Raw genomic sequence first — 17,523 nt, 5'->3', positions numbered from 1 at the left:
TCAGCGTCTGCCCTCGGGAAGGAGACAATGTTATTGGTGATGTGTTTTTTGGGATGAGATCTGAGACTGTCTGCATACAGTGTCCATCTCCCACGTGTGTGTGATCATTAAATCATCGTTTGACTCAACCCGACCGGACCAGTGTTGTTATTGTGGGTTTTTCCTCTGGTGTCCATCCCCAATATTTTTGAACCTTAACAATAGCAATACAGGTAAAAGACACAATACAAGTTAAAAACAATAAAAATGTAAAAACTAAAAGCCATAGAATTAAGACATGTAGGATCGGGTGAACAAATGTGTCTTCAACTTGGTTTTAAAAACCTCCACAGAGCAGCCTGCCGAATATCTTGTGGGAGGTTGTTCCACAGAAACGGGGCATGAAAAGAAAAAGCTCTCCAATTGACTTTTTTCTGGCTCTAAGAACTTTTAGAAGACCAGAGTCCTGAGATCGGAGAGCACGAGATGGAACATAAAGGTGTAAAAGGTCGGAGAGGTATGAAGGTGCCAATCCGTTTAAAGCCTTGTAGGTGAGCAGCAGGACCTTAAAATCTGCTCAAACCTGACAAGGTAGCCAGTGAAGAGATCTCAGAACAGGGGTAATGTGCTCAAATCTCAGGTTAAACCTCACAAAACTTTAACAACCACCAAACAGCTGAAACAGTAAATGAGAGCAGGAACACGGATTCTGCACAAAGACGTAAACACAAAGCTCGGAGCCGCCGACACATCAGAATCAGTGAGATGTTGCCTTTCTCACCCGATGGCACGGACACGGTCGGGGCTGAAAGCCGACAGCTCGCTGATTCTGATGTTTCGGCGGCTCCGAGCTTTGTGTTTACGTCCTTTTTACGCTGATTCTAAAGCTGTTAGTTTTATCTCTCTCCAAACAATATTGACTGAACCAGCAGCAAAAGAAGATCCAAACTATGCTTCACATAAACATCGTCATGAACTCACTCTGACTTTTGCTGTTTTGCTTCCACCAGGATAAAAATCACACTTCATGCACAGCTCTCTCTCTCTCTCTCTCTCTCTCACACACACAGTTTCCTGTCTAAAAATCTGTTTTCTGCATTATTCGCTTGCTTGTTACGCACAAGTCTACCGTTGTTTACAGCGCTGTCGGCCGCTGTTTTTTTCCTTTTACTTACTTCCAAAAAGAAAACCTAATTTCTGCCGTTCAACAGGCTTCTGAACAAATTTAAACTTTTTAAAATTATGCAAATTGCAAAACGCTGTGTCTCTAATAAAACCGCTGTAACTTCAGAGGTAATGTTCATATGTCGATTAATGGTTTTCTTTCGTTTTTGATCTACTGTAGAATATTTTTATAAAACCACCTTCATGTTTTTCTGTTTTATCTTCAGCTACTTTGACACAAAGGCCTCTGCTGTGATGCTCACACCTTTGATAAAGTCTTGCGAGTGTCAGCTTCCTTTTTATAGATACAAAAATATGTAAATGTACTGATCTGAATTATAATATTTCTGACTGTCTGAGGCAAAATTTCCCAGATTCAAATCGAATTGAATCGAATCGTGGATCGAATTGATTCAGGACCTTGTGAATCAGAATCAAATCGATTCTAGAATTCAGTGACGATACCCTGCCCTATTTGCGACCATGTCAACATCCAGTCCAGGCTTTTTCAAGATTGGTACTACCACAGCTGATTTAAAACATTCAGGAAAGACTCAATGAAGTATTTAAAAGAAACAGGTTGTAGGGTCCTAATGCTGACCACAGTTCCTTTATAGCCCAGGCTGGTAGAGGATCCAAAGAACAGGTTGTACATCGAGCTGCTTTTACAACCTTACTTAATCCAGAAAGGGAAATAGAGATGGACCAATGCGATATTACGTATCGGTCCATCTCTATTTCTATTAATTTACGTCAGTATCAATACTGATTTTGTATGTATTTTGAAGGATTTGAACCAAAGGCAAAAAATACCATGAGCAAAAAATGGCAGTCATGATTATAAAATAGGGAGTTTTCTTTTTTTTTAACATAGATTAAACTCATTAAATAAAACAACAAGTTTATGAGCTTTCTTGTTATTCACAAGTTTCAGCGATTTAGCCCAGAGTCTAAAGTCATTCAGCCATCTGTTTATACATGGTTTAGCTTTAAAGTATCTGCATTTGTGAAGAAAAAATTTTCCCATTAACAAAATCGTCCTAATCAACAGGTCAAAATCTGCATTCTCAGCAAGTATTCCAAATTTTATTACTGTCACCGTCAAATGTGGTAACTGAATTCTCCTGGACTGTAGCCAGCTCCACATGTCAGTCCAGAAGGAGTGCACTGATTCACAGTTGAAAAACAAGTGATCCAGACTTTCAATATCATTTTCACAAAATGTGCAGGCGTTCACATCTAAGTTAAATTTCCGTCTTAAGAATTCATTGGTTGGATAAACCTCATTAATGATTTTAAAGTGAACCTCTTTTACTTTAGGGGAAAGAGGAAGTGAAATATACTTTTTTCTTATCGCCTTAACCTCCATGGTCTCAAATTCTTTAAGGATATAATTTCTTTTAACCGGATTAGGGCAAATGTCGTTGATCAAAATATTCCTGATCACTTTGTTTGTAAACCTGCTGTCACCAAATTCAGCTCCAGCTATGCAGAGCTGCCTCAGTCCAGGAGAAATTTTAGAGTGCACAATATCTTCTTTTATCATTGATCTCAAAGGGACTGAAATGGCTTTCACTAGGGATTTATATCTGTTAGCAGTACATCTTACATCAAATGTCTCACAAAACGTATCATGTTTTAATAAGACCCCATTATCATCCATAAAATGAGCTACAGCCCAAATCCCTTTAGATCTCCATTCATCCATGTACACAGATTTCCTACACAAACGGATATACCTGTTGTTCCATATAGGGGTATTGTGAGGAGTAAAGTTATGTTTGTAGATTAATTTCCAGTAGAGAAGGACCTGCTGATGGAAAGCTGAGAGTTTAACAGGTAACGAACTGCAATCAAAGTCACAACGTAACAAAAAGTCTATTCCACCCATTTTGCCAAAAATCACATTGGGAATAATGTTCCAAAAGGAATTTTTGTTCCTAATGAAAGATCTTAACCATTTCAGTTTTAGTACACCATTCATAACATCAAAGTCAATGGTATTAGCCCCACCCTCTTCATAATTCTTAATCATATCATTTTTCTTTATAGAATGACATTTGTTCCTCCATATGAACCTAAAATTAAGATTATTTATAGATTTAATTAGTTTTGGAGATATGGGCAGAGAAAAGGCTGGATAGATTAGTCTGGACAGACTGTCCATTTTGGTTAGCAAGATTCTCCCAAACAGAGTTATGTCCCTTTGCAGCCACCTGTTTAAAATAGACTTACACTTTTCTATATTGGCACAGATATTCTTATTTTCTGTTGATGTCTTATCCTTGCAAATTACAATGCCCAGATACTTCACCTCTTTTTTTATCTGTATATTATTTATTGCTTGCAGGGTACACTCATGCAGAGCTAGAATTTCTTATTCATTAATATTCAGCTGTAGGCCAGAAGCTTTGGAGAAGTGGTTGATCGCCTGTAAGGCTAAAGGAATCTGGTCCTCATTTTTTAGAAACAGGGTGGTATCATCTGCGAGCTGACTGATTATTATCTGTCAATGTGACTGTTTTTAATCAAAATAGACAACAGCTCAGCAACCATGATGAACAGAAGTGGTGAGCTGCTACATCCCTGCCTTATCCCTCTATTAACCTCAAACCTTGAACATGTACCATGTTCTAGCAAAACAGAGCTGTTAATGTCATTATATAGCATCTCTATAACATTGATAAATTCCTCTCCAAAACCAAAAGACTGCAGAGTTTTGAATATGAACGTATGTTCAACTGAGTCAAATGCTTTGTAAAAATCTAAGAACAGGATGTATCCTCTCTCTTGTGTCACGATGAGTTGTGTGGCTGTCAGTGGCTGGACCCATGTGCAGGACTCGGAGACAAAACATTAACTTAAACGACAGCTTTATTTGCTGGTGAGTCACCCTTGGCGATACATAAACAACAACTTAAACTAACTAGACTGGAGATGATGAAGGTAGACGACAACGAATACACACACAACAAACGTGGAGGACGCAACAACTGGCAGAGAAAAACACAGGGCTTAAATACATACTGAGGTGATTAGGGAATGTGAAACAGGAGGAGAACACAGCTGGGACTCATCAGACATGACAAGACAAGGGGCGGCAAAACTCAACACATTGACATAGTACACAGACTTTCAAAGTAAAACAGGAAACTGAACAGACGTGGATTAAACTAGGGGATACAGTGACAGAACAAGAGACACACTGACAGAGATGACTGTATACTAACAGAAGTAACACAGAACCACGACCTAAGAAGGAGAACACAAGAAATGCCAAGGACCTAGGGAGTTAGGAATACTAGCGACAAAAATCAAACCCAAGAGAATCAAAACACATCATGAAATCAAAGATAACTAATACAAACAGAAAAACACTGAGTCCACAGACTCAGGACCGTGACATCTTGGATTATTTCACTGTACTCAAGGAGGTCCAAAACCAGCCCAATATTGTTATGAATTAGTCTTCCTTTCAAAAAACCTGATTGTGTTTCACTGATAATGTTTGAGATGCCTTTCTTTAGCCTCTCAGCTACAGCTCCAGACAGGATCTTATAGTCAGTGTTTAAGGTGATGGGTCTTAAATTGTCTAAAATTCTTTTATCCTTACCCGATTTAGGGATCAGGGTTATCAGCGCTTGTTTCATGCTCGGCATCAGTTCTTTTTTTCTCTATCGATTCCTTTAATGCACTAATCTTTCTGGGTCACAAAATAAACTTTTAACATATTTTCAGGCGAGAAAGTAGCTGTGTAAACATCAAATATCTGCTCGGTTTATCAAGATACCGCATATTTGCAAAAGTGCTTCGACGTTTTCGGAGACGTCTGCTACCCACCAGCACTATAGCCAGCCGGGAGCTCGAGGGTCACTGAAGCCACCGAGAACGGCACAACTCCCGGCACATCATTTTCAGATCACCGCGGACTTTCGCTACTCAGGTTAAACGTGATATATAAGTCCAGGGCCGTGCAGAGACGTTTAAAGGGGCGGGTGCTCAAAGTTAAAAAGGGGCACATTGAACCAGGCTGAATAACAACAACACACATTCATCAACAATCTAATATGGGATTGCATCATACTATATCACTGTTGTGAGGTGGCGACAAGGCAAAGCAAACGTAGCCGATGTTTTACCTGATGGGTACAATGTTGCTGTTGAGGGGTTGCTGTGGATAGTGCTGAAGGGCAGGGCTGTGTTGATCTGAGACTGTAGACATTAAAAAGTCCATAGGAGAGATGGTAGCTGATTAAACAAGTGTCATGAGATAATAACAAAATGCAAAGATTGGTGACAGCGCTTGGAACCATAAGGCAACAAAAAACTGTGAGAAATAATTTAGGCTCTGCCTGTGAATCACTCTTTGCTTCTCTTCTTCCTTCCATCCCATCATTTCATATATCACTCTCCACTTGCTGTCCATCTGAGAACAAGGCACAACTTGCTATTGCAATAAACTATAATCTAATTATCCACACCTAACAACTCTTGCACTTAATCTATAATAAAATGATGACAGAAAAATGTTATAGCCCTGCCTTTAGTAGCCTCACACAGCTCCTACTGTTTCCTCCTCATCTCCTTACCAGCCATGTCTGGACAATGTTATATCATGAGTAATAATTTTAAAAAATCCATATACATAAAACAAGCACATGCACGCACAGTGATATTTTAGACCTTCTTCAGAATACTGTATATACTATGGGCATAATGGTGCTGATCCAGAATCCTTACATTATTATTTATTACTAGAGCTACAATAATAAAGCAATGAGGAGGGGGAAGTAATAAATATGAAATAATGTATTTATGATGATTCCATTTGTTTCACTATCCACTCTGTGCAGGGGCAAAGCTTATTACATGTTTAAACTGCAGAGATACAATAATTTTGCTGCTGTAAAATCCAAATTTTGTCTTATTTAAAATATAAATCTAATATAATCTGCTTCTTAAAGTATGTTCTTTAAAATACAGCGTGTGTTTTTTAAAATATTATAATAATGCATAATTATGTGGACATGTATATTAGATCGTTTTTTAGTGAAATATAATCCCCCCAGAAAGGCAGGAAATGCTCTGTAACTTACTTTAAAACTAAATATGTTCACTAAAACGGTGACAGAGCTACAGACCTATGACAGCCTTACACAGGTAGCCAGCAGCTGTGACCAGCACTACTTGTGCAGTTAATAAAAGGACAGGTAATGTTTGTCACGCTGTTGCACACACAGCACGCTCGTTTGTTTCAGTTCGTCAAATTGCCACAAGACAACTTACCAACGTGTACGTAATAAGCTAATACTCCTGTGTGCTACACACTACAGTGTACGCTGTACACCTACTTACTGGGTTTGTCGCATCAGTCTGTGTCTCTGAGTTAACTTGTGTTTCTCCTACAGCTCCGGACCGCTAAAAATGCGCGTGCTCTTTGTGAGCTCGTTCCCGGCTCGTAACCAGCGCGTTCTGCCATCAAGGGCGATCATTGGTTAAATGTGATCATGTGACTGATGCAAGCCAGATCCTTTTATTTAGCAAAACTGTGATTAATAGTTAAATATTATTGTTGAGGGGCACAGACAGGACTCCGCACGCACACACACATAAAATAAATTTAAAAAAAAAAATGTTTTTTAAAAGTTGCCTCAACAAAAGGGCACTTTGGGCACCCATCAGGAAAGGGGCGGGTGCTCAAGCCCCTCCAGCCCCCCCCTCTGCACGGGCCTGCATAACTTACTTAGACAACCTAAAAATGTTATTGTTTGGCTTTTTTCAGTGTTTTGTTTGTTCGTGAGTAAATCGGTTTGGCTGAGATTAAAGTTATTAGATTAGATTAGATAAAATAAAACTTTATTAATCCCCCGGGTGGGTTCCTCCTTGGTTTTTACACAGCTGAATAAACATCAAACAGAAAACTGATTAAACAGAAGTATGAGACGGTCGAGAATTTACTCCAGTGTCCTGTTATATTGCAGATAGCAAGGAGCAGACGGCCGAGTTTATTAAACTCCACCGAGACAGCGGTGACGCTAATCAGAAGGCTAGACCGTCCAATTTCCCCAGCTGTTTACTTCCAGCATATCCAACCTTCTGAGGACCCAGCCCACGTACACTGCGAAGGCCGGGTCCTCGGGAGGATGCAGCCGATGAATTTGGACACTGTCACTACCCGATCGGGGGTGTGCCAAATGGCGGAGTGAGTAGACGCTCTCTACCGAGTTCTGCACAGAAAGTTCGTGAACAACGGTAAAACCTCAACTTTATGCTGCTAACACTAACAATTCACTAAATAAGAGAAGATGCAGCAATCATAGGGCAAGAAGCAGCAGAATGCCGAATCAGAAAGGAGCGAAAAGGGGACTGGAAAGTTCCAAGTCTAAGATAGCGCCTGAGAATGCTAACGAGGAGAGTGCTACGCCCAGCAACGTGCTAATGGATAGCTTCCATAACTACGCAGCTACTACGGTGGCACTCACGTTAGCCGAAGAAGAAGTGGATGAGTTCCCACCTCTCCCTGTTACACCTCTCAAATCGCCAGCTCCGAAGAAGGTGATGTACGAACGCAGCAACTCTGACCCAGTTGATGTAAATGAGATAATTTCTCGTCTGTCGGCACTAATAAACACCAGGTCTGATAACATTGAGAGCATGGTGAGAGAGAACTCGAACATGGTGAAAGAGAATACGCTCCAGATTGAGGGTCTCAAAAAGACGATTGATTTTGTGTGCGCGGAAATGAAAGATATGAAGGGGAAAGTTTGCGACTTGGAAAAAAAAGTAACTAAAGAGGAAGGTCGAGTGGACAACTGCCAACAGAGAATCTCTGAGTTGGAAAGATATTCCAGGAGGTGGAATCTCAGACTACATGGAGTCAGGGAGGCTGAGAAAGAAGACGTAAGGGGAAAGGTGACTGTGATATGCCAGTCTGTTCTGCCAGAACAAAATCATAGGCTGCCTGACGTCATCGACACCGTACACCGACTCGGAGCCAAGCGACAAGGTAGCACCAGACTTAGAGGCATCATCGTGCAGTTCACCTCCCGAATCTACAGAGATGCTGTATGGAAAGCAGCCAAAACATCCTCCTACCTGCAGGACAATCATTTGAGGTTCGCTGAAGATCTGTCCAGGGAGGACAGAGAACGTCGTGACAAACTGTGGCCGATGATAGACAAAGCCCGTAAGGAGGGTAAGCCGGCTTATTTCGTGGGAGGCCGAGGATTCATCAGTGGATCAGAAGTTTTCCCTCCTTCATAGAGACGCTTATTCAGTCTCCGAAATGACATTTCTGTAAGCTTGTTTACATGGTGAACTTGATATTTTCACCCTCAGGTTAAAGTTTTATTTTGTGTTGAAGAGTGTGTTTATCTATAAAAAGCTATATTTAAACCATAGCAGATAGTTAAATACTGTACACTGAAAAAAATATGTTGTTGGATTTACTTAATTCAATGGTGGACATTTGTTGCACACAGATGCTTTGCTTTGGCAGCAAATGAAAAAATTGTGTTAAATTAACACAAGTTATTCACTTTCAATAAACCTATAAATTTTGTGTTGATAAAATGTGACTGAGACATGTTCTGTTGAAGTAATTTGAAGTCTTGGAATATTTTATTCTTTCATAATTTTCTCACTTTAATCCAACACTATTGAGTAACTTTTACCCAACACTAATTGGTCACTTAAATACTACACGTTATCTTCGTTTAACAATGTGTTATTATATTCTAGTATCAAGTACACATTTTTTAATGTAAGCTTTATAACATATCGCACTGTTCTCTTTCAAGATGGTAACCTGAGTGGGGAGAAAAAATAAATAAACTAAAAGGTCTAATATCTATGCCATGATTGACTTGACAAAACACAGAAAAACACAGGTTACCTTTTTGAAAGAGAACAGTAATACAAAAAATTCTGCTTAAGGTTTTAAGATTAAATGAACAATTACAATTGTAAATAATTTAACATAATGTTAGTTACCATTAACTCTAAAATTACTGGATTGGGAAACACCTACCTATTAACCTTATCATTAACATTATGCATTTTGCCCTAATTACTAAAAAAAGAAAAAAATACCACTTGCAAGTCAAAACCTTTATTAAAGAGCCACAGAAATAACAGTGATAGAGTGACTTAAAAAAAATTAACAAATACAAAAAAAGTTTCAAAAATTCCAGCAATGATCATACTGAAACATCTTGGTTTAAAACATAAAACCATCAAAGCAATCTTACACCAACTAAATTAAACCTAAAATGCTGTTTCACATAGCCATGATGGGACTATTTGGGGTGAACAATCCTACATTTCTTCACTTTTAAAAACAAATAAACCAAAATCTAAAAATGCTGCCAATTAGAAAACTTGAACAGAGAGCAAAAAGGAAACAACAAAACCAAGCCAGGCCCCATCTATATGGCATTTACAAAGTACACAATAGTGAACACTGATTTGTCGTTGATATCGAACCTCCAAAATGCAGGAGAACAAGTGAGAGAGCAAACCACCTCACATGCCGAGCAACAGTGAACTTTCTTTACATGAGCAGTTTTGTCTTTAAATTTTGGGCTTTTCTTGAGAGCAGAGTTGCATCCAATTCCATTACCACCTTCTGAATGACCTCAAAGGTGTAGCGGAGCTGTGATGGGTAACTCATGTTCAACGAGTAAAACAGTCCAAAAAGCATGGCAACTGCAAGGGCCACACTATCCAAATCCTGAAGAACCACCACACCCTCGATGATGATGCCAACATCAGGACAGTCATTGCCTGGCGTATCTCTGGAGACATAAATGCCCACCGTTGTTTTCTCTATAGCAGTCAGTGCAGTGGCCTCGGTCATGTCCTGGTTAAAGATAAAACATTTCTTTAAGATTCCTTTTTTAGACAAATCCTCTTTTTTACATTCAGTGCCCTGTCATGCTGCCATTCATGATCTGTTTCTAAACGAAAAAAACAACAACAACAAATAGAACACACACACACAAAGTTTTTTTTGTTTTTTTTTTATTTCAAATGAAGGGCATTCAAGGTCTACATTAGTCTTTTGTTAGAAAGTCATTGGCCCACCAGCAAGCCAGGCTATGTCACTCAGAAGAATTTAGATTTTCTTTCAGCCTCACAGTTGGGCAATTTTTTTTCCAAACAAAAGCGATGTAGCGAACAAGTTTAACCTTTTGTTTTAATCTCAGTGTTAGAATCTCTTTGCCATATTATTAAAGAGGACTACTAGGCCTGCCTAGTCCAAGGAGAATTAAATGGCTATCTGAATACATTTTGAAAAACGTTGCAAAGCCACAATCTACTCATAAAACACTCACCATGTACTCCTGCACCAAGATGTCAGGATTTTCATTCAGATAGAAGCACAGTCCTTTGATGAGGGACTCCCTTCGAGCATCAATGTCATCCTTAAGAATTATAACAAAGAAAAAAAATAGATAAATTTTCAGTAGCATAGAAGAAAGTGATCAAAGACAGTGTTTTTGAACCAGTCATCAACATGCAACACCAGCAAAACAATTTTCAAAAGTTTGACATGATTTTTAGGGAGTGGACTAAATAGTTTCCAGATCATATAAAAAAGATCAATTTTTCACAGTGGGACACTAAATGCATGACGAAAATGATAGGGTCCTTTCAGTAGAATTGGTACTCACAAGTAAAAGTTGAGCTTTGCAAAGGATGCAACGTATAAATCTTTTACTGACCTAATGCAATGCATATACACTTTGTAGTTAAATAATTTAAAAGTTCTTACTGTCATCATGGCAGTTACATCCTTTATCTTCCTGCCCTGCTCCCCTGATCGCGTTGCAAACACTTTCAGGAGACTTTCGGAGAGATAGTCAAGCTGCGACAGAAACCTTGACTGTAAAGTCATGGTTGTGATGCGTTTGAACTCTGCGTTTATCTGAAACAACATGAAATTATTTTCAAATAATGGCTGGTATAGAGCATAGTTCTTCATCTGGACTCTGCTATGCAATATATGGACACACATCCTAATAAAGTCAAGCACTCCCATATGAAAAAGAAATAGAAAAAACTTATTAAAGACTTGCATCAGATTTGGCTTGCTTGATATAGTAAATCACATAAGACTTATATGATTTACTCATGAAAGTGGCCACTTTCATATATTATTTTAGTAAGTATCCAAAAGTTTCATTTATATAATTTTTCAAGGGATCTTATATCTGTTTTCTCTCATGTATGCTTTTCATACAAGTTTCACAAAAGACAGATACAAACTTTAGAATATTTATATATATCTTTTCCATATGGACTACCTTTACACATTAACACATCTATGACACAACTAGTTAATCCTCTTGAGGCAGGCGTTGCCGATTTGCAACAGTTAAAAACTAACAACCTGATTACCCCACATACATATTTTATGAGGTTTTTTTTTTACTCAGAAGTACCACTGCGGGACTTGGTTGTGCATTAGCAACAAAAACTTAATTTGAGCCTGAGAGGGTTAATGCATTTTTTTTTTTGCTGTCCTCTTTTCCGTACTTAAATTACCTCTGCTGGGAAGAAAAGAGCCGGCCATCTCTCTTGTACATTTCTGATCATGGGAGCATCAAAAATGACTTCTTGTCTTCTCAATGCATATGTTCTGTTCATTTTATCCATGACTGTCTCTCTGTTGTTGCGCCTCTTCACATCGGAAAGGAGTTCAACCCTCATCTTCTCAAGGGACTGTTCACTTTCTCCAAGTGGAAAAGAGGGGCAGTAATCCACTTCACCCCTCTTTGGTCGCTTAACGGCAGAAGCAGGGGAACATTTCTCAGCTGGCTTATTTTTCAAAGAATTCACACATACTTCAGGACATCCTATTTTGCGGAGATGTGTGCGGTAGTTTGATAACTTGTATTTGAGGCTCAACTTCCATCCCGCATAGCCACTGTGTGAGCCTTTTTCTTTTAAACATGGATGCTTCAGGATGAGTGCCTCTGCAACTTGGTCAAACTTACTGTCTGTGAGGTAGACTGTGTGCTTGACTACCTCCTGGATTAAACCCTCCAAAATGTCGGACTTCAGCTTTGGATCAGGGATCAGCAGCATCCCATTTTCTTTGAAAGCTACATGGGCCTGCGCAAGCTTAATTTCAGCATCATATGTGAAATTGGGAATGCAGAACAAATCTGGCCACGAAGACCGTGATGATGTAGACTCTGGAGATGAAAGAGTCACGGTGCTGTCACCAGAAGTAGATGTGTCATCAAGAGCACTGGTTGATGGAAAAGAAAATGTGTCTTCACCTTGGTCTTGAGGTTGGAAGGATGTGTATACAATTTTGATTGTCGCTTTGTCTTGGATTTCTTCCATTGAAGTTAAGTTCACAAACTCGTTGCCAAAAAGTGTGTCCATGAACTGCAATCGGAAGGGTTCCATTATTTTGCACTGAGTCTTTATTTCAGCTTCCAGTTCAGCAACAGTTGAAGGCAGACCAGCAGAAATCATGACCCTCTGACTACTGTCTGGTCCAAGGATAACTCTGAGAATAGCTGGAGCTGTCATGTTCATTCTTCACTGTCTGTTAGGAAAGAATAGGAAAATGTAATTACAATCAGTTTTATAACAAACCTCATATTTTATCATTATAACACTAATACAACTTAACTCTGAGAAAAAACAAAACAAAACAACACCAGTTAGTGTGCCCAAGGTATCCCATACACATTTATATGTGACAGCACCGTGCACCGTGCACACTTTTTCAACAGTCCTTCCTTTTCTTTAATCACATCCACCAGTGCATGATGTTACCAATTCCATCACGATTTCCCACGCAAACAAGGTTAAACATGGAGGTACAACATACTTATCACCCAGCACAATTGTTTTTAAATGATCTTACCCAAAGACACAGATTGATCTCTTCAAGGTCACCATCTGCATACCTCCAACTGCATAGGCAGCCAGTGGGTATTCATCAGCCAGTTCCGAGACTTCCACAAGAGCAAGTTCTCGTGCCGGAGATGGAGTCAGCTGAAAGGCTCCATAATGCTCACAATACCATCCACACAGCAGTTTTAACACAAAAAATAGTCCCTGCTGCAAAATGCATATTTGATGGATTTCCCCAAATTCAGGCAAGCCACCACAAGAACCATATGCCACTATCATACCAGGCCTGTATTGTATTCCCTTCCTACAAACATTTTTTGCAATGTGTATTTCAGATACAAAAGGATTTCTCTGTTTGAAAGCTTGAGCTAGCTCTTCCTTTAAAACATCTAATGGGACAGTGGATGCTTCTGACACATCCAGCAGTGGTTTATCAATACTTGGAGAGGACAGGTGATAACCAATCATAAACTGATGCTTCACAGCCAAAGACAGAGGGACGTTTTTAAAGCAACTGGTGTGTTTCATAATCTTTTTAAAGAAACTGTGCTTAGCCTCAAATCTAATGGTCCAAAGTCCCACGAGAGGCCCAAAAAGCTGAATTAGTTGTGGGTAATGCTCTATGTAGTGGTGTTTAGGCAGCAATTTGTTGTTAGGAAACACCTCTTGATACCTTTGTCGATGATCTGAAATTTTGCTCTCAAGGTAAGCAATAGACTCTTCACTGTGAACTGGAGAAACCACTAGCTCAACAATCTGTTTTAGATCCAACAAGACCTGCCATACTGGCTCATGTTCAGGGATTTTGGGGCCTATCAGAAATGGGAGTAGTCTTAACAAGCACCAGTTTTCATGGGCATTGCCCCCTATGGTTTTCCTGCTTGAAAGATTTTGTGGCAAAGTATGAGGCTTATTGGTTTTGTCTGTCCACTTGTATGGGAAATGCAATATGGAATTGTTTATATCATCCAAGGAGATATACTTCTTTGATATCAGTAACTTGAGGCAATGTGCTATTTCAACAGGCACAATGCCTTCAAAGAGATCATGGGCAATGTCAGGAGGGTAGCCACTGACAACATGAAAATGAGAAAGTGCTCCAGTAAAAGGACAGCCTCTTTTAACTCCAAAATAGCTAGTGCCACTATCTATGGCTGCTCTGACATGGGTTTCATGTGTTTCTTTTGTTCTGAGAATGAAAGTTCCTGACCTGACCTCATGTGATTGAATGTCTGAAGCAGTTGCTGTACAAAAACGACAAATGAAGGGGCCTGTAAAGTTCTCAACAAAGCCTGCTATTCCATGTGCTCCTAAATTGTCAGCAGCAATAATCTGCACTGTCCCCTTCAGAGATTTGTCCAGTTGAGGGACAAAAATTCCATCAACTTCCAAAGACCTTAGGTCGTGTAATAGGGGCTCTAATACCTTGTCATACCCAAATGATTTTACGTTGTCAGTTTTGCACAAAATGCACAGGAAAATTGAGGATAAATTAGAATGAGAATCTGGGGGTAGATTATTCAGTACCCAGTACACAGCACAAAGTTTGTGAGTTTTGCGGGAGGTGCCCAAAGGGTTACAGACCTCAAAGTCATCAGCATACAAAGTTATGGATAAACTTAGCTCTTCCCCTGAAAACAAAGTATTTTCCTTACAATGCAGACCATCCTTATAAGACCTGTACAATATTTCTTTTCCTATCAAAGTCTCCCTTCGTGTTTCATGAATTCTAACTATCTTGTCCACAATATCTTTCCTACTCAGCAGCACTCGCAGGGATTCTAGGATGGGAATATACTGCAATGTTTTGTTTTCTTTCACATCTAAAATATATTCAACTGGTTCAACAACATTAAAATTTTCCTTGTAATATTGATTACGTTGATATGAAGAACTCAATGGCCCACCCTTTTCTATGGCCTTATTTAGAGGATTTGCTAACCACAGAGAAGTAGTGATTTCCTCTATGACAGCTCTGTCAACTTGAAGGTTGTTCTTCTTAAAAATGTCCACTAGAACACCTTCAGCATGAGATTTTGAGAGACAGTCGCTTAAGTGATGAAGTTCTACCAAAAAATCATTAATTGCTCTGCTTGGTACATTAGAAAAATGTTCCAATTTTAATAAAGCTGCTGCCAAACTGTGCTCAATTACATTGGGGAGGTTATGTGAAGCATCAGCACTGCTACCAGGCTGAGCACCCTCACCAATGTGTTCATCAAAGGTACTGGAGGCAGATTCTGGATAAGCAACTGTGTCTGATACTACTATTCCTGGTTTAAGATTTTTTACTGAATAACACCTGTGTTTCCTACTCTTGTGGGATCTAAAAGATCCGAAGACGTTTGTTTTGAATTTGCAGTCCAAAAACATACAAGTTACAACCTCATTTTTCTTCAAGTGTGCATTAATGTGAGTCCAGTAATCTCTCTCAGACACAAGATCCTTACAAGAACACAAATGACAGCTAAATGTACATCCCTGTGACTGATGACTATTTTTAACAGCGTGGCATCTATTCAAATGAATTAATAGTGCATTCCATGTTTTAGAACTGCATGGACAGCTTGCATGAACACATGGAATACGATTATTATTTCCAAAGTGCCTATGTCTCACTCGATAATGTTTCAGAATATGTGACCTACTTGGAAAAACTGAAGGGCAGGTCTTACATTGCCACATTTACTATGTCACTGCAACACTTCTAGCACCATTCACTGTAAAAGAGAAAATAAAGAAGGAGTGAGGTGTAGTGAGGACAAAATGGTGTTTGATATTTCAAGGATGCATTATTGAATGAAGAGAACAACAATGGGAAGGTATACACAACAGTAAAAGGATGAACCCTTAAATCTAATGATGACTCTCTAAATTACGTATGACAAGCAATTCACAAAGTGTAATATTAATAACCCAATTTTTGGACAGAGTTAAACAAATTACTGATTGCAAAGAGATTGCATAAATGATAGCTGTACTTAGAATTCATATATTTAATAGTGCTTGAGTGTACTGTACTGCATATATTTGCATATTATCGGTATCATAATTAATTACGAAAACTTTGACAAAATACAATGTCACGTTCTTACCACAACAACTCAAACCCCCGATCCAGCAGCTTACTTCAAGTGAAATGCGAATAGACTTTGTCTCTCAATCTGCAGCAAAAAAAAAAAAAAAAAAAAAGGCGTTGAGGGGCGTAAGCTAACTTAATGCCGCCGATTACATTAGCAGAGGTGGTTTGATAGTCAAAGGCTACGTCACACTGTGCGCCACGTTATTGTTTCGGTGAAATGAATTTCTACAATACTGTTAATTCTACTCTCTGCAGTGCTTAAATGCTTACATATACACACAGTTACTGTCCCTCCACACATACGACTTGGTTCCGCTTCTATGCCCCAGCTTTGTTTACTTTTTCCCACCGAGGCTTCTAGACTTCTGATTGGCCAACATTTCTGCACGGTTAGGCATATATCGCCACCTGCTGCTTTGGGATGTTCATAATAGCGTTTTCCTTCATTTCTGCCTTTATGTGTGGACGGGATTATTTTTTAAAACGAAAACGGAAAATCTCCGTTTTCAAAAATACCCGTGTATGCGTGGACGTAGCCAAAATCTCACCACGGTGCAATACACACTGTTGAATAATGTAACTGAACAGTCATTTTGCAAACTAATTGAAATTCAAGACCAAACAATGTTAGAGTTAAGTTAATTGCAACTTAACGGCTCCTTGTCAAAAAAAAAATTCAAATGAAAACGCGCCAATTCTTTATTTAACGTTAACGTTACATGGTGACACACTATACATTAAACCACATTTGGGTGTAATTTTGAAAATATTCATTCAGAAAATCAACATATATACCAAAAAAAAAGTAGTGGCAGGCAGCAACTTACCAAAAAAGTAGTGGCGGGCAGCACGACGTTACTGAGATGGCGGCAGTCCTCACCCACGATCAAAAGAACGCAAGATGAAATTACGTGCGATATCGCGAGATTTGACATTGCTTCATTATTGTCTTACTTCACTTGAACGTGATATGAACAAATTAATGTACCTTCTCTGCATATCATGTAGTTTCTACACTAAATAGTTACACCTAACCTTAAAACATGAGGTACTTGTGTTAAATACACGCAAGATGCTAATATAAATCCAAGAGATGGCCAGTCCCTTTTTTTCAGTGTATTTTTATAAGCTTAGTCACTCAGGGTTTTTACTGTTCTACTACCTAAATTGTGCAGCACCCGGTCCCCTTATCCTATAGATCTATTCTTAGTTGTAGAAGTTTAGAACTTACTTTTTCTCTTTCTTTTTTCTAATAACTTTGTCTTTTTCATTTGTTTCTCTTAATACCAGGAGTTTAAGACAAACATGTAAACGCAAAACTTTGTTTTTATTTGCCAAACAATTTAAAACAGATTTTTGCTTTTTCCAAGAGAGTCATTCCACACCTGCTGATACAAATTTTTGGAAATCACAATGGGGTA

General features: G+C 38.9%; 1 protein-coding gene across 3 annotated transcripts; it reads right to left on the bottom strand.

Annotated features, from left to right (window-relative positions):
* Positions 1-8,688: 8,688 nt before the first annotated feature.
* Positions 8,689-16,978, bottom strand: LOC147302869 (uncharacterized). Of its 3 annotated transcripts, XM_086283540.1 has the most exons (7): positions 16,930-16,978; positions 16,116-16,184; positions 15,669-15,740; positions 11,692-12,706; positions 10,919-11,071; positions 10,479-10,568; positions 8,689-10,003 (listed from the first exon to the last, which is right to left on the bottom strand). In XM_086283540.1, exons 4-7 carry the CDS (start codon positions 12,694-12,696, stop codon positions 9,695-9,697), a joined length of 1,557 nt encoding a protein of 518 aa, XP_086139666.1. In that variant the 5' UTR covers positions 12,697-12,706; positions 15,669-15,740; positions 16,116-16,184; positions 16,930-16,978; the 3' UTR covers positions 8,689-9,694. The 3 variants fall into 3 exon arrangements, with proteins under 3 accessions (XP_086139666.1, XP_086139667.1, XP_086139668.1); XM_086283541.1 differs by lacking the exon at positions 16,930-16,978 and having other exon boundaries at positions 16,116-16,442; XM_086283542.1 differs by lacking the exons at positions 15,669-15,740; positions 16,116-16,184; positions 16,930-16,978 and adding an exon at positions 13,031-14,985.
* Between the last annotated feature and the right edge of the window lie 545 nt (positions 16,979-17,523).

Source organism: Aulonocara sp. 'chitande type north' Nkhata Bay, linkage group LG23 (assembly GCF_057382095.1).
Source record: "Aulonocara sp. 'chitande type north' Nkhata Bay isolate Kocher_YH1m ecotype deep benthic linkage group LG23, A_spYH_male_GT1.1, whole genome shotgun sequence".
NCBI lineage: Eukaryota > Metazoa > Chordata > Actinopteri > Cichliformes > Cichlidae > Aulonocara > Aulonocara sp. 'chitande type north' Nkhata Bay.
Note: the sequence above shows the minus strand (reverse complement) of the source record. Positions and strands in the feature narration are given on the sequence as shown.

Coding starts and splice junctions, on each gene's coding strand:
- LOC147302869 (XM_086283540.1), bottom strand. CDS start 12,696: ATGAACATGACAGCTCCAGCTATTCTCAGAGTTATCCTTGGACCAGAC. Junction 10,569..10,918: donor ATGTAACTGCCATGATGACA/GTAAGAACTTTT, acceptor ATAATTCTTAAG/GATGACATTGATGCTCGAAG. Junction 10,004..10,478: donor TCTTGGTGCAGGAGTACATG/GTGAGTGTTTTA, acceptor ATCTTTAACCAG/GACATGACCGAGGCCACTGC.